Genomic DNA, 21190 nt, shown 5'->3' with positions numbered 1-21190 from the left:
GGATATTGGTTTGCCTTTCTCCCCGCTTTGGTTTATATTCCCCCCTTTTTTTTCTTACTTTACTGATTAATATTATCATGGGGGGTGGGGAGAGGGATTTGATTTTCTCCCCCCCCCGGGGTTGTTTTCTTTTATTATTTTATGTGGGATGTATGTATATGTGTGTGTGTATATATATATATATATATATTTATATATATATATGTATGTGTGTGTGTATATATATATATATATATATAAGCTGGGGGATTTGGTTAATGTTGGTGGGGGGAGGTGGTTACCTTATTCAATTTTACCTCTGTCTTTAGGAGCGGGGTTGTTTCTCCCTTGTTATTTTGTATTAGTATATTTAATTATTATTTGTTGAGGTTGTAATTTTATAGTTAAAATGTTTATATATGGTATTAACATTACCAAATATATCCAGGTGTTGGTATGGGTGGGGGTAGGGTGCTCACTGTTAACTCTAGCTTTGTATTATATCTGAATTCTCCTCATTTTATTGAGGAGTGCCTGGGTCAAGGGTGGGGCATTGGTTGGGAGAGGACTTTTGGAGAGGAAGTGACACCCCCTGGGAACAAGGGGGAAAATCTCCACTTAGATACATTTTATATTTTTTTTATTTAGAAATAGTTTTTATTGTATTGGTGTAAGTATATTAGAGAGGCTTTATTTTTGTAAATTTTATATGCTCTATGCTCGGGATGTTCTGGATAGGGTTTCCCGAGGGATCTCGGATTTGCCCAGATGATTATGTTTGATCAGTCAGTTAAGTGGTGCACCTGGAATGTCAAGGGTAGTAATTCGCCAGTCAAAAGGAAGAAAATATTATCAAATCTTAAGAAGGAAAGAGTTGATATAGCTCTCCTACAGGAGACACACCTGTCGGATAAAGAACACTTGAAATTACGACAGGGTGGATTTGATCAGGCCTTTTTTTCTTCTTTTAGCTCAAAAAGCAGGGGAGTTGTTATTCTTCTTCGGAAGAATTTCCCTTTCAAAATCCTAAAGCAGATAAAAGACGAATCTGGACGATATATTTTGATTAAAGCCCTCATAAATGGAGAGGAATATGGGATTTTAAATTTGTACTACCCCCCCGGCACACCCCTTTAAATTTATAACGGAAGCCTTTTCAAAATTGATGGTTTTTGGTGCCCATCATACAATTATAGAGGGAGACTTTAATTGTATTATGGATCCGGAAATAGATAGGATTCCCAAGAGTACTGCAGGAGTATCTCCCAGATCTAGACAATTGATGGATCTGAACAAAGAATTAGGATTAGTAGATGTATGGAGATGTCTTCATCCACAGGGCAGAGATTTTTCTTTCTACTCCAATCCACATAAATGTCATACGAGAATTGATACGTTTTTTGCCCCCTCAATTTTTAAAAATTCTATATCATCCTGTAAAATAGGTAGTATAGCAATTTCCGACCACGCTGCTGTATATATGGAAACTAAGGCGAGGAACAATGGGACATCCCCTCGGCATTGGCGTATGGACCCCTTCCTAATGAAAGATAGTAAATTTGTAAAGTACTTCTCTCAAGAATTTAAAACTTTTTTAGAAATTAATCCAGGTATAGCTAGCAACCCATCAATGATGTGGGAGACAATCAAAGCTTACACGCGAGGTTTGAGCATCTCCTACTCAGCGACCCAGAAGAAATTAAAGGGAGAACAACAGCGTCTGCTCGAAGCTCGCTTAAAAGCAGCTGAAACAGCATACACTGATAGACCTTCTATTATTAAATTGCAAAGGATTACGGCTCTTAGGACAGCTCTAAACACTATGCTTACTCAAACGGCTAAGAGGGAAATATTATTTGCAAAACAAAGGTTATATGAATATGGTGACAAACCGGGTAGATACTTAGCATTTCTTGCAAAAAAAAAGGCCCCTCAGATTATTACGTCTATCAAGGAAAGTACGGGTATTTTGACTCATGATCATAAAAAGATTAATGCGATCTTTAGAGAATTTTATTCTCAGTTATATAAATCGCAGGATTGTGAAGATAGGATGAGGAGGATGCAGTCATTTTTTAAAAATTTGACCTTTCCAGGCCTAACTCCGGAACAGGTATCGGTCCTAAATGCTCCTCTAACAGTCCAAGAAATACTTGATGCAATTAGGCAACTTCAGAGTGGTAAGGCACCTGGCCCAGATGGTTTTCAAGCTGAATTCTATAAAGAATTTACAGAAATATTGGCTGGTCCACTTATGGACATGTATAACTATGCATATAGTCAGGGCTGTCTCCCGCCTTCGCTGAAAGAGGCAAATATCTCTCATCCTTAAAAAAGGAAAGGATCCAGAAGATTGTACATCTTACAGACCAATATCCTTGCTAAATGTAGATTTTAAAATCCTTTCTAAAACATTAGCACTGAGACTAGAAAGGGTACTGCCACATATTATAAAGGAGGATCAGACGGGGTTTATTAAGGGCCGTAGATCATCCAATAATATTAGAAGGGTTTTGAATATGATTCAAGCTTGTCATCAGGGAAAGATACCAGGAGTAGTAGTTTCATTAGACGCGGAAAAGGCATTTGATAGGGTTGAATGGTCATATTTGTTTTACACATTGGAAAGGTTTGGCGTTGGACAGGTGTTTACCAAATGGGTCTCAACATTGTATAGTGATCCCAAAGCAGTTGTGGTTACCAATGGATTAGGTTCGGATAGCTTCAGTGTGGGTAGGGCTGCCGTCAGGGATGTCCTCTCTCGCCATTGTTATTTACGCTAATAATTGAACCACTAGCAGAAGCTATATGAGCTGATCCTAATATAACGGCCCCGAGGATTGGTACAGGTAAACATAAAATTACTCTTTATGCAGATGATGTTCTTCTATTCCTCAGTAATCCTCTGATGTCCGTACCTCGCCTAATCCAAGTTATTCATACATTTAGTGCATTCTCAGGCTATAAAATTAATTTTTCAAAATCAGACACTATGCCAATGGGTGGCCTTGCTATGACACCCCACTTAGTGGACGGATCCCTTTTTCCCTTTCGTTGGTCCCTGGAGGGCTTCTTATATTTAGGCATTTTTATTACTCCAGTATTTGGTCAGTTGTATAAGGCTAATTTTGCGCATTTACTGGAAAGGATAAGGCAGGACCTCCAGCGATGGGGAGACCTTCCAATTTCCTGGCTAGGTAGAATAGCACTAATTAAAATGAATGTCCTGCCCCGTCTCCTATATCCTATGAGAATGCTTCTGGTGATGCTGCCGAGGACGGCTCTACGTAAATTATATGGCTGGCTGGGTTCCTTTATCTGGAATCATAGACGGCCCCTCATTAAGCTGAAGAAGCTACAGCTTCCACAGGCAAGGGGTGGATTGGACTTCCCAGACTTTAGGAAATATCAGTTAAGTTCCCTATTAAGTTACATAGCTGATTGGGTCTTGTCTGATCCATAATCAATCTGGTTGGACATCGAGGCCTCTCAAGTAAAATACCCACTTATTAACCTTTTATTTCAGACAAGAGGAAAATCATTACAGATCACTGTAAAAACCCTATAATACTAAACACAATTAAGGCTTGGAATATAATGCGGCAAAATGAGGGCAATTCACATAAAACATCCCCCTATGCTCCGATAGTGGGAGCATGGGGATTCCAACCGGGGCTTACAGATGCCACTTTTAAACTCTGGAGATCCGGGGTATCTCATGTCTAGGGGACCTATTTAAGGATGGGGTCCTGATGTCTTTTGAACAGCTGCGTCAGAAATACGGATTACCTAATGGAGACCTCTTTCAATACTTCCAAATTCGAGATTATATACAGAAGAAGACTACGTTATTAGATAGTTTTTATAAATCAGATAGAGAATGTAGTGTCCTACGACCAGTGGGGGTATCTTCCATCAGTACTATTTATCATTTACTACATGATGAAGTATCGGGAGATATGGATAATCTGCTTAAAACATGGGATCAGGATTTGGGACTAGAAATCTCTATAGAAACGTGGAATGATATTTGGGAAAACGCTAGAAGAATTACTATTTGTAACAGAACCCAGGCTATCCAGCTGAAGATACTTCATAGGGCCCATATAGCACCGGTTCGATTGGCAAAATTTAAGGCAGGAGCATCTCCAATGTGTCCCAAATGCAAAATGGAGGTGGGCACTCTTGTACATTGCCTATGGACCTGTCATAAGATCCGTAGATATTGGACTAAAGTAGCAAGTACCCTGACAGAAATTTTAGGAACGGAAATTAAAGTGGACCCTGTATCTCTCCTTTTGGGCTTTTCGAACTTTCCCTCCCTGGACATGTACGGGAAGAGACTATTTTCTATTCTTTCTTTCTGTGCAAGGAAAAATATTTTGGTGAACTGGGTGGCTGAGGGCCCCCCTGGACTTTCAAATTGGCACAGATTAATTATGGACTGTATTCCCCTTGACTTCCTTACAAATATGGTGCACCGAAAGACCGAATTATTTTATAAAATATGGCAGCCCTTTTTGAATTATATAAATACAGATATCTTGGCTATCCTAACAAGGGCTTTTATTTAATTGAGATTACAAACCTGGTTGGTCCGGGGCCCCTTAGGAGAGGAATCCCGCACGAATACGGGTTTTATTACATCTGATGTTAACACATTCCGAGCATGTAAGAGACTTAAATATACACTCTGGTTAGTTATAGGTTAGATTAGTAGGTAGTTGAGTTTTGTTTTTTTTTCGGTATTTTTTTTCTTTCTTCTTTTGTTAAATTTTGGCTATTGTATATTTGATTTAATTGTATATCAATGTTTATATTTGAGAGTTTTGTTTATTTTTGTAAACTTGTAAAAATGTTAAATTTCTAATAAAAATATCTATATAAAAAAAATGCAGATTCAGTTGGCAGTGAGGAATGAAAATGCACTGTTAGCATTCAGTTCAAGACGGCGAGAATACATGAGCAGAAATGTACTTCTGAGGCTGTATAAGGCTCAGCTCAGACCATGTTTGGGATTTTCATGAGCAGTTTTGGGCCCCATATCCAAGGAATGATGTGCTGGCATTGGAGAGGCCAGAGAAGGTTTACAAGAATAATCCCAGGGTTGAAGGGCTTGTCATATAAGGAGTGATTGAGGAATCTAGGTCGGTAGTTGATGAAGCTTAGAAGGATGAGGGAGGAATCAGATTGGAACTTACAGAATACTGAGAGGCCTGGATAGAGTGGACATGGAGAAGGTATTTCCACTAGTAGGAGAAACAAAGACCTAAGGGCACAGCCTCAGAATGAAGGGGCAACCCTTTACAACTAAGAGGAGGAGAACTTCTTCAGCCAAAGAGTGGTTAATTTATGGAACTCAGCTACAGAAGGCTGTGGAGGCAAAGTCATTGAGTGTACTTAAGACAGAGATAGAGAGGTTCTCAATTAGTCAGGGAATCAAGGGTTACAGGGAGAAGGCAGGAGAATGGGGCTAAGAAACATATCAGGAGGAAGTGAGGCCTGCAGATGCTGGAGATCAGAATCAAGCATATGGTGCTGGGAAAGCACAGCAGGTCAGGCAGCATCCAAGGAGCAGGAGAATCAATGTTTCGGACATAAGCCCTTCATCAGAAATGCGGCTTGTGGGCTAGGGAAGTGGGGGGTGGTGGTGGGGGGGGGGGGGGTTGCCGTTGAAATAAATAGGAGGAGGGTGAGGCTGGAGGGAATGTACATGATAGTAGGGGAGAAGGTGATATGCCAGAGAGGAGGATGGAGTGCATAGATGGGAAAGGTGATGGACAAGTCAAAAGGGCAGTGCCGAGTTAGAGGTTTGGGACTGGGATAAGGTGGTGGGAGGGGAAATGAGGAAACTAGTGAAATCCACATTAATCCCATATGATTGCAGGGTCCCAAGGCAGAAGTTGAGGCATTCTTCCTCCAGGTGTCAGGTGGTTAGGGTTTGGCAATGGAGGAGGCCCAGGACCTGCATGTCCTTGGTGGAGTGGGAGGGGGAGTTGAAGTGTTCAGCCACAGGGCGGTGTGGTTGGTTGGTGTGGGTGTCCCAGAGATGTTCTCTGAAACGATCCTCAAGTTGGTGTTCTGTCTCCCTGATGTCGAGGAGACCACATCAGGTGCAACAGATACAGTAGATGACATTAGTGGAGGTGCAGGTAAATTTCTGTTGGATGTGGAAGGATCCTCTGGGGCTGAGAAACACATCAGCCATGATTGCAGAGTAGACTCAATGGTTTGAATGGAGTAATTCTGCTCTTATGTCTTATAGTCTTATGGTCAAATGTCACCAGGGAGGGAATTCCAGGATTTTGACTCAGTGACTCAGCTGCCATTGTCCTTCATGATGAATGTGGTCATAGGTTTGGAAGGTGCTGTTGGAGGATCTTTGGTGAGTTTCTGCAGTGTATTTTTTAAGATAGTATACACTGCTGCTACTGAGTGCTGGTGGTGGAGGGTGTGGATACAGTGCCAATCAAGTGGGCTCCTGATGATGTCAAATTTCTTAAGTGTTGTTGGAGCTGCACCCAACCAGGCAAATGGGGAGTATACCATCACACTCCTGAATCGTGCCTTGAAGATGATGAGGCTTTGAGGAGTCAGGAGGTGGGTTACTCACTGCAGTATTCCTAGCCTCTGACCTGCTCTTGTAGCCACTGTTTATGTGGTGAATTCAGCTGAGTTTCTGGTTAATGATAACTTCCAGGGTGTTGATAATCGCATCTGGGAAAATTAACAAACAGTGAATTTCACAACTAATCTTGGAGGAACTGTTGGGCGAAGTTCACAGCACAGAATGAGATAAGTTAATTGTTGTTTTAAGTCTGTCCAAGAGAAAGGCTGTATTAGTGAGTACCGTGGGTTCTTTCTTGATTGTATGTTTTTGGAGATAGGTCTCTTGATTAAACTTAAAATATAAGCCATAGCTATTAATTTAACCTGGGGCAGTGTTTGTAGAGGAATAAGATGGTGTTATTTTCTGGGTCTGTAGATTGTGAAGGAGCAAAAATGGCCTTTGCAGTGATATGTACTTCTTGTCAGATGTGAGAGTTGAAAGAGAGTTTAAGGGTTACTGCGGATTATATCAGCCATAAATGCTGTTGGATGCGAATCTTATCAGATTGAGTGGATCGGTTGGATAGACAGATAGAAGCGATGAGGAATTTGCAACAGCAACAGTATGTGATGGATGGCAGTTATAGGAAGGGGGGAAAGTCTCAGATACAGTCATATAGATGGGTTAACTCCAGGAAGGATAACAGAGGTTGGCACCGAGGGCAGGAGTCTTTTGTGGATATACCCATTTCAAACAGGTAAGCTGTTTGGAAAATGTAGGGGCTAATGGATTCTCAGGGGAATGTAGCACGAACAGCCAAGTTTCTGGTATTGAGACTGGCTCGAATGCAATGAGGGGTACGTCGGGTTCCAAGGGATCAATTGTGTTAGGAGATTCTGTAGTCCGAGGTACAGACAGACGTTTCTGTGGGCAGCAGAGAAAAAGCAGAATGGTGTGTTGTTTCCCTGATGGCAGGATCAAGAATGTCTCAGAGAGGGTGCAGAATATTCTCACAGGGGAGAGGGGCCAGCAAGAGGTCATTGTCGACATTGGAACCAACAACATAGGAAGGGAAAAGGTTAAGATTCTGAAGGGAGATTACAGAGAGCTAGACAGAAATTTAAAAAGGAGGTCCTCGAGAGTAGTAATATCTGGATTACTCCCACTGCTACGAGCTAGTGAGGGCAGGAACAGGAGAATAGAGCAGATGAATGCATGGCTGAGGAGCTGGTGCTTGGGAGAAGGATTCACATTTTTAGATCATTGAAATATCTTTTGGGGTAGAAGTGACCTGTACAAGAAGGACGGATTGCATCTGTATTGGAAGGGGACTAATATACTGGTAGAGAGATTTGCTCGAGCTGCTCAGGAGGATTTAAACTAGTAAGGGGGGTGGGGGGGGGGGGGGGATCCAGGGAGATAGTGAGGAAAGAGATCAATCTGAGACTGGTACAGTTGAGAACAGGGTAGGCAGGGACAAGGTAGGACTAATAAATGAAACTGCATTTATTTCAATGCAAGGGGCCTAACAGGGAAGGCAGATGAACTCGGGACATGGTTAGGAACATGGAACTGGGATATCATAGCAATTACAGAAACATGGCTCAGGGATGGGCAGGACTGGCAGCTTAATGTTCCAGGATACAAATACTACAGGAAGGATAGAAAGGGAGGCAAGAGAGGAGGGGGAGTGGTGTTTTTGAAAAGGGATAGCATTACAGCTGTGCTGAGGGAGGATATTCCCGGAAATACATCCAGGAAAGTTATTTGGGTGGAACTGAGAAATAAGAAAGGGATGATCACCTTATTGGGATTGTATTATAGACCCCCTAATAGTCAGAGGGAAATTGAGAAACAAACTTGTAAGGAGATCTCAGCTATCTGTAAGAATAATAGGGTGATTATGTAGGGGATTTTAACTTTCCAAACATAGACTGGGACTGCCATAGTGTTAAAGGTTTAGATGGAGGGGAATTTGTTAAATGTGTACAAGACAATTTTCTGATTCAGTATGTGGATGTACCCACTAGAGAAGGTGCAAAACTTGACTTACTCTTGGGAAATAAGGCAGAGCAGGTGACTGAGATGTCAGTGGGGGAGCATTTGGGGCCAGCGACCATAATTCTATTGGATTTAAAATAGTGATGGAAAAGGAGAGACCAGATCTAAAAGTTGAAGTTCTAAATTGGAGAACGGCCAATTTTGACGGTATTAGGCAAGAACTATCAAAAGCTGATTGGAGGCAGATGTTCGCAGGTAAAGGGACGGCTGGAAAATGGGAAGCCTTCAGAAATAAGATAACGAAAATCCAGAGAAAGTATATTCCTGTCAGGGTGAAAGGGAAGGCTGGTAGGTATAGGGAATGCTGGATGACTAACGAAATTGAGGGTTTGGTTAAGAAAAAGAAGGAAGTATATGTAAGGTATAGACAGGATAGATCGAGTCAATCCTTATAAGAGTATAAAGGAAGTAGGAGTATACTTAAGAGTGAAATCAGGAGGGCAAAAAGGGGACATGAGATAGCTTTGGTAAATAGAGTTAAGAAGAATCCAAAGGGCTTTTACAAATACATTAAGATCAAAAGGATAACTAGGGAGAGAATAGGGCCCCTCAAAGATCAGCAAGGCGGCCTTTGTGTGCAGCCGCAGAAAATGGAAGAGATACTAAACAAGTATTTTGCATCAGTATTTACTGTGGAAAAGGATATGGACGATACAGAAAGTAGCGAAATAGATGGTGACACATTGCAAAATGTCCATATTACAGAGGAGGAAGTCCTGGATGTCTTGAAATGGTTAAAGATGGATAAATCCCGAGGACCTGCTCAGGGGTATCCTTGAACTTTGTGGGAAGCTCGAGAAGTGATTGCTGGGCCTCTTGCTGAGATATTTGTGTCATCAATAGTCACAGGTGAGGTTCCGGAAGACTGGAGGTTGGCTAATGTGGTGCCACTATTTAAGAAGGGTGGTAAGGACAAGCCAAGGAACTATAGACCAGTGAGCCTGACGTCTGTGGTGGACAAGTTGTTGGAGGGAATCCTGAGGGACAGGATGTATTTGGAAAGGCAAGGACTGATTAGGGATAGTCAACATGGCTTTGTGCTTGGGAAATCATGTCTCACAAACTTGATTGAGTTTTTTGAAGAATTAACAAAGAAGATTGATGAGGGCAGAGTGGTAGATGTGATCTATATGGACTTCAGGATTAGAGTGGTGCTGGAAAAGCACAGCAGTTCAGGGAGCATCCGAGGAGCAGTAAAATCGATGTTTTGGGCAAAAGCCCTTCATCAGGAATACAGGCAGAGTGCCTGAAGGGTGGAGAGATAAATGAGAGGAGGGTGGGAGTGGGGAGAAAGTAGCATAGAGTACAATAGGTGAATGGGGATGGTGATGGAGATGATAGGTCAGGGAGGAGGGTGGGGGAAGGTAGCAAAGAATACAATAGGTGAATGGGGCGGGATGAAGGTTATAGGTCAGAGAGGAGGGTGGAGTGGATAGGTGGAAAGGAAGATAGGCAGGTAGGACAGGTCATGGGGACTGTGCTGAGCTGGAGTGAGGTGGGGGAAGGGGAAATGAGGAAACTGGTGAAGTCCACATTGATGCCCTGGGGTTGAAGTGTTCCAAGGTGGAAAATGAGGCGTTCTTCCTCCAGGCATTGGGTGGTGGGGGAGCAGCGGTGAAGGAGGCCCAGGACCTCCATGTCCTTGGCTGTGTCGGGTGGGGGGAGGGAGTTGAAATGTTGGGCCACAGGGCGGTGTGGTTGATTGGTGCGGGTGTCCCAGAGATGTTCCCTAAAGTGCTCTGCTAGGAGGCGTCCAGTCTCCCCAATGTAGAAGAGACCGCATCGGGAGCAACGGATACAATAAATGATATTAGTGGATGTGCAGGTAAAACTTTGATGGACGTGGAAGGCTCCTTTAGGGCCTTGGATGGAGGTGAGGGAGGAAGTGTGGGCGCAGGTTTTGCAATTTCTGCGGTGGCAGGGGAGGGTGCCAGGATGGGAGGGTGGGTTGTTGGGGGGGCGTGGACCTGACCAGGTAGTCATGGAGGGAACAGTCATTGTGGAAGGCGGAAAGGGGTGGGGAGGGAAATATATCCCTGTGGTGGGGTCTGTTTGGATTTGGCGGAAATGTCGGCGGATGATTTGGTTTACGCGAAGGTTGGTAGGGTGGAAGGTGAGCACCATGGGGGTTTCGGTCCTTGTTACGATTGGAGGGGTGGTGTCTGAGGGCAGAGGTGCGGAATGTAGGTGAGATGCGTTGGAGGGCATCTTTAACCACGTGGGAAGGGAAATTGCTCTTTTTTTTATAGCTATTTTTATTGAAAATTTAACATATTTTTACAAGTTTACAAATAAAGAAAAACCCCAAGTATCAATATTGATATACAATTAAATCTTAAATAAATAATAACCAAAATCTATCAAACAGAAAAAAGATACCAAGAGAAAAAAAACAAAACTCAACTAACTACTAATCTAACCTACAACTAACCAGAGTGTGTAATTAAATCTCTTACATTATTCAGGGAAACAAAACGACATATAAAACAGAAATTGGTAGTGAGATACATGCTCGGAATGTGTTAACATCAAATCGTAACAAAACCCGTATTCGTGCGGGATTCCTCTCCCAACGGGCCCTGGACCAGCCAGGTTCGCCATCTCACTTAAATAAAAGCCCTTGTTAGGATGGGCGAAATATCTGTATTTATATGATTCAAGAAGGACTGCCATATTTTATGGAATAATTCAGTCTTTTGGTGCACCATATTTGTAAGGAAGTCAGGGGGAATACATTCCATGATTAATCTGTGCCAATTTGAAAGTCCAGGGCGGCCTTCAGCCACCCAGTTTACCAAAATATTTTTCCTTGCACAGAAAGAGAGAATAGAAAATAATCTCTTCCCGTGCATATCCAGGGAGGGTAAGTTCGAAAAGCCCAAAAGGAGAGATACAGGGTCCACTCTAATTTCCGTTCCTAAGATTTCTGTCAGAGCACTTACTACTTTAGTCCAATATCTATGGATCTTATGACAGGTCCATAGGCAATGTACAAGAGTGCCCACCTCTATTTTACATTTGGGACACATTGAGATGCTCCTGCCTTAAATTTTGCCAATCGATCCGGTGCTATATGGGCCCTATGAAGTATCTTCAGCTGGATAGCCTGGGTTCTGTTACAGATGGTGATTCTTCTGGCGTTTTCCCAAATGTCATTCCACGCTTCTATAGAGATTTCCAGTCCCAAATCCTGATCCCATGTTTTAAGCAGATTGTCCCTATCTCCCGATACTTCATCATGTAATAAATGATAAATAGTGCTGACCAAAGATACCCCCATTGGCCGTTCTCTACGTTCTCTGTCTGATTTATAAAGACTACTTAATAGCGTAGTCTTCTTCTGTTTGTAATCTCGAATTTGGAAGTATCGAAAGAGGTCTCCATTAGGTAATCCAAATTTCTGATGCAGCTGTTCAAAAGACATCAGGACCCCTTCTTTAAACAGATCCCCTAAACATGAGATACCCCGGATCTCCAGTGTTTGAAAGTGGCATCTGTAAACCCCGGTTGAAATCCCCATGCTCCCACTATCGGAGCATAGGGGGATGTTTTATGTGAGTTGCCCTCATTTTGCTGCATTATATTCCAAGCTTTAATTGTGTTTAGTATTATAGGGTTTTTACAGTGATCCGTGATGATTTTCCTCTTGTCTGAAAATAAGAGGTTAGTAAGTGGGCATTTTACTTGAGAGGCCTCGATGTCCAGCCAGATTGATTATGGATCAGACAAGATCCAATCAGCTATGTAGCTTAATAGAGAACTTAACTGATATGTCCTAAAATCTGGGAAAGCCAATCCTCCCCTTGCCTGTGGAAGCTGTAGCTTCTTCAGCTTAATGAAGGGCCATCTATTATTCTAGATAAAGGAACCCAACCAGCCATATAATTTACGTAGTGCCAGCCTCGGCAGCATTACCGGAAGCATTCTCACAGGGTATAGGAGACGGGGCAGGACATTCATTTTAATTAGTGCTATTGTACCTAGCCAGGAAATTGGAAGGTCTCCCCATCGCTGGAGGTCCTGCCTTATCCTTTCCAGTAAATGCACAAAGTTAGCCTTGTATAACTGACCAAATACTGGGGTAATAAAAATGCCTAAATATAAGAAACCCTCCAGGGACCACCGAAAGGGAAAGTGGGATCCGTCCACTAAGTGGGGTGTCATAGCAAGGCCACCCATTGGCATAGCCTCCGATTTTGAGAAATTAATTTTATAGCCTGAAAATACACTAAATGTATGAATAACTTGGATTAAGCGAGGCACAGACATCAAGGGATTACTGAGGAATCGGAGAACATCATCTGCATAAAGGGTAATTTTATGTTTACCTGTACCAATCCTCGGGGCCGTTATATTAGGGTCAGCCCGTATAGCTTCTGCTAGTGGCTCAATTATTAGCGTAAATAGCAATGGCGAGAGAGGACATCCCTGACGGCAGCCCCTATCCACACTGAAGCTATCAGAGCCTAATCCATTGGTAACCACAACTGCTTTGGGATCACTATACAGTGTTGAGACCCATTTGGTAAACACCTTTCCAACGCCAAACCTTTCCAATGTGTAAAGCAAATATGACCATTCAACCCTGTCAAATGCCTTTTCCACGTCTAATGAGACTACTACTCCTGGTATCTTTCCCTGATGGCAGGCTTGAATCATATTCAAAACACTTCTAATATTATTGGATGATCTACGGCCCTTAATAAACCCCATCTAATCCACCTTTATATGTGGCAATACCCTTTCTAGCCTCAATGCTAATGTTTTAGAGAGGATTTTAAAATCTACATTTAGCAAGGATATTGGTTTGTATGACGCACAATTGTCTGGGTCCTTTCCTTTTTTGAGGATAATAGAGATATTCGCCTCTTTCAGCGAAGGCGGGAGACAGCCCTGACTGTATGCGTAGTTATACATGTCCATAAGTGGACCAGCCAATATTCCTGTAAATTCTTTATAGAATTCAGCTTGAAAGCCATCTGGGCCAGGTGCCTTACCGCTCTGAAGTTGCCTGATTGCGTCAAGTATTTCTTGAATTGTTAGGGGAACATTCAAGACCAATATCTGTTCCGGAGTTAGGTCTGGAAAGGTCAGGTTTTTAAAAAATGATTGCATTCTCCTAGTCCTGTCTTCGCAGTCCTGCGATTTATATAAATCGGAATAACATTTTCTAAAGATTGCATTAATCCTTTTATGATCATGAGTCAGAATACCTGTACTTTCCTTGATAGCCGAGATAGTTTGAGGGGCCTTCTTTTTCTATGCGAGAAATGCTAAGTATCTACCAGGTTTATCGCCAAATTCATATAACCTTTGTTTTGCAAATAATATTTCCCTCTTAGCCGTTTGGGTAAGCGTGGTGTTTAGAGCTGTCCTAAGGGCTGTAATCCTTTGTAATTTGATAATAGAAGGTCTGCCAGTGTATGCCGTTTCAGCTGCTTTTAAGCGAGCTTCGAGCAGACGCTGTTGTTCTCCCTTTAATTTTTCCTGGGTCGCTGAGTATGAGATGCTCAAACCTCGCGTGTAAGCTTTGATGGTCTTCCACATCATTGATGGGTTGCTAGCCGTACTGGAATTAATTTCTAAAAAAGTTTTAAATCCTTGAGAGAAGTACTTTACAAATTTACTATCTTTCATCAGGAAGGGGTCCATACGCCAATGCCGGGGGGATGTCTCATTGTTCCTCACCTTGATTTCCATATATACAGCGTGATCAGAAATTGCTATACTACCTATTTTACAGGATGATAGTGAATTTTTAAAAATCGAGGGGGCAAAAAACATATCAATTCTAGTATGACATTTATGTGGATTGGAGTAAAAAGAAAATCTCTGCCTCTGTGGATGAAGGCATCTCCATACATCTACTAATCCTAATTCTTTGTTCAAATCCACCAATTGTCTGGATCTGGGAGATACTCCTGCAGTACTCTTGGGAATCCTATCTATATCCGGATCCATAATACAATTAAAATCTCCCCTATAATTGTGTGATGAGCACCGAGAGCCATCAATTTTGAGAAGGTTTCCGTTATAAATTTAAAAGGATGTGCTGGGGGACAATACAGATTTAAGATCCCATATTCCTCTCTATTTATAAGGGCTTTAATCAGAATATATCATCCAGATTAGTCTTTTATCTGATTTAGGATTTTGAAAGGGAAATTCTTCCGAATAAGGATAACAACTCCCCTACTTTTTGAGCTGAAAGAAGAGAAAAGGGCCTGATCAAATCCACCCTGTTGTAATTTCAAGTGTTCTTTATCCAATAAGTGTATCTCCTGTAGGAGAGCTATATCAACCCTTTCTTTCTTGAGGTTTGATAATATTTTCTTCCTTTTGACTGATGAATTACTTCCCTTGACATTCCAGGTGCACCATTTAACCGACTGATCAACCATAATCGTCCGGGCAAGTCCGAGACCTCTTGGGAGGGGAAACCCTGTCCAAAACATCCCGAGCATAGAACATATAAAATTCACAAAAATGAAGGCTCTTTAATACACTCACATCAATATAATAAAAAATTATTTCTAAATAAAAAAAAATGTATTTAGATGGGATTTTCCCCCTTGTTCCCGGGGGTATCACTTCCTTTCCAAAAGTCTATCATATCCTCTCTCAACCAGTGCCCCACCCTTGACCCAGGTACCCCACGATAGGATGAAGGAAATTCAAATATACTACAGAGCTAGAGTTAACAGTGAGCACCCTACCCCCATCCCACCCACACTTACACCTGGATATATTTTGTAAACATATATCACTATAAACATATATAAGTATAATTGTAAACATATATAACTATAAACATATATAACTATAAAATTACAGTCTCAACAAGTAATAATTAAATATAGTAATACAAAATAACAGGAAGAAACAACCCCGCTCCTAAAGACAGAAATAAAATAGGATAAAGTAACCATCTCCCCCCACCTACATTAACTAGACCCCTGGCCTATTATATATATATATATAAAAAGAGGGGGGGGGAGAAAATCACCAAGTAAATAAACCTCTCCCCCCCCCCCCCCCGACGGACTCTTCATGGTTAAAGCATAGCATCGCTGGGTAGCGCAAGGAGTACTGAATATTTAAGTCCCTGAAACACTTCTTCGCTTCATCAAACGCCTTCCTCTTTCAGACCAGAGCTGGGGAAAAGTCCTGGAATAACATAATCTTGGATCCTTTATAAATCATGGCTTGGGGATCTTTCCCAAGATTTCTGGAAGCTTCTAAGAGCATCTGCCTCTCCTTTAGCTCTGCAGCCAGAACAGGACTGGGCGGGGGCGCTGGTTCGAGCTGGGCCCACGTATTGCGACCCGGTAGGCCCATTCCACCCTTACCTGGCCTGATCCAGCCTCCAGATTTAAAAGCTGTGGAAGCCACTGCTCGAGAAACGCTGTAAGCTGGCCTTCCTCTTCCCGTTTGGGAAGGCCCAGCAAACGAATATCTTTTCGATGACCTCAATTCTCGAGGTCATCGATATGATTCTCGGAGGTCGCGGCCTTTAGCTCCGCCCCTCCGACTTGGAGCTCGATATCTCACTCGTGCTTTTGTAGAGCGGCCGAGAGTGAATTCCATCTGCTCCAGAACTCTTCAATGAAAGCATCGATCTTAGCATCGAGTTTAGAGATTATTTCCACGAGGCTCACCACCGTAGGTAAGTCCCCCGGGGCAGCTGCGGACGCCTCTGCTGCAGCTGGAGAGGGTGGGGGAGGGGTTCCTGCCCACTGAGAACTGCTCCCTTCCCTTTAGTCATTTTTACAGGAGATTAGATTGTTTAAATTCAGTACTGAGCAACTAATCACATTAAGTAAAAACTATTTTAAATGATTTGGTGAGTGTGGTGAAGGTGGGTGGCCCACTTTGCCCAAGTCTTAGGAGGAGCACTATAGACTCAGACTTGCTGGGCCGCCGCCATCTTTGATCCCCATCCGGAAATTGCTCTTTAACCACGTGGGAAGGGAAATTGGACTTCAGTAAGGCGTTCGAACAGGTTCCCCATGGGAGACTAGTTAGCAAGGTTAGGTCTCATGGAATAAAGGGAGAACTAGCCATTTGGATACAGAACTGGCTCAAAGGTAGAAGACAGAGGGTGGTGGTGGAGGGTTGTTTTTCAGACTGGAGGCCTGTGACCAGTGGAGTGCCACAAGGATCGGTGCTGGGTCCTCTACTTTTTGTCATTTACATAAATGACTTGGAAGCGAGCATAAGAGGTACAGTTAGTAAGTTTGCAGATGACACGAAAATTGGAAGTGTAGTGGACAGCGAAGAGGGTTAACTCAGATTACAACAGGATCTTCATCAGATGGGCCAATGGGCTGAGAAGTGGCAGATGGAGTTTAATTCAGATAAATGCGAGGTGCTGCATTTTGGGAAAGCAAATCTTAGCAGGACTTATACACTTAATGGTAAAGTCCTAGGGAGTGTTGCTGAACAAAGAGACCTTGGAGTGCAGGTTCATAGCTCCTTGAGAGTGCAGTCGCAGGTAGATAGGATAGTGAAGAAGACGTTTGGTATGCTTTCCTTTATTGGTCAGAGTATTGAGTACAGGAGTTGGGAGGTCATGTTGCGGCTGTTCAGGACTTTAGTTAGGTCACTGTTGGAATATTGCGTGCAATTCTGGTCTCCTTCCTATCGGAAAGATGTTGTGAAACTTGAAAGGGTTCAGAAAAGATTTACAAGGATGTTGCCAGGGTTGGAGGATCTGAGCTATAGGGAGAGACTGAACAGGCTGGGGCTGTTTTCCCTGGAGCATCAGAAGCTGAGGGGTGACCTTATAGAGGTTTACAAAATTATGAGGGGCATGGATAGGATAAATAGACAAAGTCTTTTCCCTGGGGTCAGGGAGTCTAAACTAGAGGGCATAAGTTTAGGGTGAGAGGGGAAAGATATAAAAGAGACCTAAGGGGCAACGTTTTCACACAGAGGGTGGTACATGTATAGAATGAGCTGCCAGAGGAAGTGGTGGAGACTGGTACAATTGCAACATTTAAAAGGCAATTTGATTGGGTATATGAATAGGAAGGGTTTGGAGGGATATGGGCCGGGTGCTGGCAGGTGGGACTAGATTGGGTTGGGATATCTGGTCAGCATGGACAGGTTGGACTGAAGGGTCTGCTTCTATGCTGTATATCTCTATGACTCTACATCGCTCATTTTTGGTTGACATGGATATTATTGGCTGAATGGCCTCCTCTGTGCTATTAATCCATCCACATCTTTCAGTAAGCAAAGTAGATTTCACAATTTGCATCATGTAACTGTCCTCTCTGCTTGAAAAATACGCTTACATTTACTGGAAGATTTCGTCGTGAGTTACATTTACCGCTATTCCTGGAGATGTTCAAAATAAATTAATTGCTGCTGGTCCTCCCATATGATCAGCCCTGCCTTTAAATGCATAACTGAACTGTGTAAGCCATTCACTCATCAAAATTGAAGTACAATTGCATGGTTATAACAGCTTTGATGAGAGTTATTATGGGAAAATGTTTGTCAGCCCTTTCCATTAAACCTTAAACCCGCCCACCAATTACCCCATGAAGGGACTGTGCTCCAAAAGCCAGTGTTTCCAAAAAAACCTGTTGGACTATATCCTGGAGTTTTGTGGTTTTTAACTTTGTCTATCCCATCGAACACTGTCACCTCCAAATCATGCAAAGACATTGTTCCCTAATGAATAAGAGAGACCCAACAATCATACACATGTGCTCTACAGAACATGGTTATTTACCCATTAGGCTTTGAAGGATGTTGTCAGCTCGTCTGTCATATTACAATACCAACAGACACATAATGATGTGATATTCAAACTTCTTTGTGTTTTCACAGTATGGGATTAAAAAGAAAGAGGAAAAGGAAGCAGAGGCAATGGCAGCCATGGAGGCTCAGGCAGAGGGAAGTTTGACACGGCCCAAGAAAGCGATTCCTGCTGGCTGTGGGGACGAAGAGGAGGAAGAAGAAAGTATTCTGGACACTGTCTTAAAATATCTTCCAGGGCCTCTCCAAGATATGTTTAAGAAGTAACAACATGATTATATGCAAAGTAACTCCTGGTTTTATTGCTAGGTGTAAACCATTCTCATTATAAAATGAGAATTTATCATCATTTCAGCTAATTATAATTTGACTGCTCACCTCTTCCTGTGTAGTGGCATGGAAACTTCATCACAACAGAACATCCAGGGCAATGCTGTGTCGCAGTCTCGAAATAACCTAATCTGATAAGCCATGTTTATAGTCAAATAAAATCCATATATTTAATAGTGAAAAGAAGAAACTTGTATCTTTTTATCTAGTTGTGACCACTTTGACATTACAGGGCTCCAGCTAGCATTGATTGTCCAATTGTTGTTCATCATACACGTTAAATAAAGCATCAGGTCACAACACTGGGTGATACCTACAATACACAGCTAATTAACCCAGCATTCGAACTCTGATTAAACATTACTAACTCTGTTAATATCAACTTGTGGCAATTTTCCAATTTTGGATAGAACTTATTAATGAGGTTAAAGCCTGGGAATTATGGTGTGTTATATCATGGAATGAAGCTTAACATATCCTTTCAAATTCTTTTGACCGTTATGTTGATAGAGCTTTGATCTATTTGTTTAAACAGTTTAATGTCCCTAAGAAGCAATAGAATGTGATAATGTTCTGTATTTATATCCTAATATTGCATAATTTCCACTTCATTTTTTTAGCATTTTATTATATAAATGTATATTAATATCCTCTTGGAATCATAAATTGTATTTTCTAAAACATACTTCATAGTTCCCATATATTTTTACCTAACATCAATGCTAATGGTGGACAGAGACTTCATGAATGTAAACATTACAGCATGATATAAATATCCTGTACAGAAATATTCAATGATCACCATACTTTGAGAATAAATCAAAGGGTTGTACAAAGTCAGGCGAAATACATTAATTTCGTAATGTCCTGCTTCTACAGGCTGTGACATAGGGTGATGCCATTATTAAGCATCTAGCATGTCCTATGATGCATCTCAGTTGACTTTGTTAATAACAGTTATGGTTCCATCTCTTAAATTGAAAACATTTTGCCATTTAAAGTGGGAAATGAGCAGCTATGTATTTGATAATGCAAAAAAACCCTGTGACTCCATCAGTTAAAAAAACTCTTGAATATCATGTTAGCTTACATCTTTTTCAAAAGTGTCACAAAGCATCATAAAGTTTTAAAAATTTCCACTGTTTGCAGAAGCCTGACTTTGTCAATCAGTTTTGCAGTCACAGCAAACTAATTAAAACCCAGGCCTTGAAATAGTTTTGCACACCAAGTAACTAATCTTTATCATACCAAATCAAATAGAGACTTTCAATTTTGTGGCAATATTCAGGCTGGGAGGCCATCAGCTCTGTGCTTCCCTTTCACAGCCAGAGAACGTGTAAAATAGACCGACGTGAACTGAAGTGGCGTGTCACAACTAGGGCCCATCATTGTCATTCTGTTATTAATACAGGATATTATTATGTCTCCCTTGTCACATATTTGGTATCTGGTGTTTGTCATGTTATGTACTAAAACCTGTCAGAATTGTAAATAGTTAATTATTATACAAAGTCAAGCCATTTAAAATTGATGTAAGGAATAGATCATATTGCTGGACATGGGATAATCCCATGCAATTATCACTGTGAAATTCCAGGGAGTGTGGAGAATTCTTGTCAGTTGATGATTATTATGACTTGTTTCAGTCGTTAAAACCACTATATCTTGAGTACTGTATTTTCCTCATGCCATACCAGCTGATAAAATATGACTAGTTAAAATATTCATTTTACCAACTAGGGAAAAACCTGTGGTATTTGAAAATATTTTACTGCGATTAAATGCCATATTTCTCCCAGAACCCTCTAATGAGACGTGTGTTCACTGTAGAGTTGAAGGTGAAAACTTGAGTTTAGCCTGAACTTGGAGTTAAACCATATGTGTCCTATTCAGAGTGAAATTGTGCAGGGTACATACAGCCATATGTTACATTTTGTAGGTGAAAGTCAAAATGAATAGGTTTGCAAGGACTGCAGGTATTTCTGAATTACAATTCACCAGAAAGGTCAGAAAATTGACAGCATTTCAATATTTAAGTAATGACCCTGTATTGAAAAATGACAGTAGACTTATCAATAAAATAAAAACTAAGAACTGCAGACACTGGAAAACTGAAACACAGACAGTAAGTACTGGAGAAACTCAGCAGGTCTGGTAACATTACAGATAAAAAAATACAGTTAACATTTCAGACCAGTGACCCCTAATCAGAACATTTCTCCAGCAATTTCTGAATGTGAACTTGCCACAGAGAACCCATATGCTACCCACCCTTCCCTTTCCTTCTCACCTCAATTAGCATCTTACTCACTCCCATCCTCCACCACACACCTTCACTCCTGCTTCTTTTGCTCCTCTGTCTCTGCCACTCTATTTTATTCCCCTACCCCTCACCCCTATAAATTGCACCCTCTTCCCTTTCTTGCACAGGCATACATAATCCATCCCCCTTCCCTCTCCCTCCTACTTTACACGTGACCCCACCCACTCCCACAGCCCCAG

At 41.7% G+C, this 21190-nt stretch overlaps 1 protein-coding gene across 2 annotated transcripts in view; it reads left to right on the top strand.

Annotated features, from left to right (window-relative positions):
• The window catches only part of cplx1 (complexin 1), a 382061-nt gene extending 363325 nt beyond the window's left edge, over positions 1-18736 (top strand). For both annotated transcript variants that reach the window (XM_087979842.1, XM_087979841.1), the window contains exon 4: positions 18431-18736. In XM_087979842.1, the coding sequence (XP_087835968.1) occupies positions 18431-18625 (195 nt within the window). In that variant the 3' untranslated portion in view covers positions 18626-18736. The remainder of the gene's footprint in view (positions 1-18430) is intronic.
• The last annotated feature ends 2454 nt before the right edge of the window (positions 18737-21190 follow it).

This window comes from Chiloscyllium plagiosum, unplaced genomic scaffold (assembly GCF_037043375.1).
Source record: "Chiloscyllium plagiosum isolate Xiang-an unplaced genomic scaffold, Cpla_swu_hap1 HiC_scaffold_36, whole genome shotgun sequence".
NCBI classification, from domain to species: Eukaryota; Metazoa; Chordata; class Chondrichthyes; order Orectolobiformes; family Hemiscylliidae; genus Chiloscyllium; species Chiloscyllium plagiosum.
This window is presented reverse-complemented; position numbering and strand designations above follow the sequence as displayed.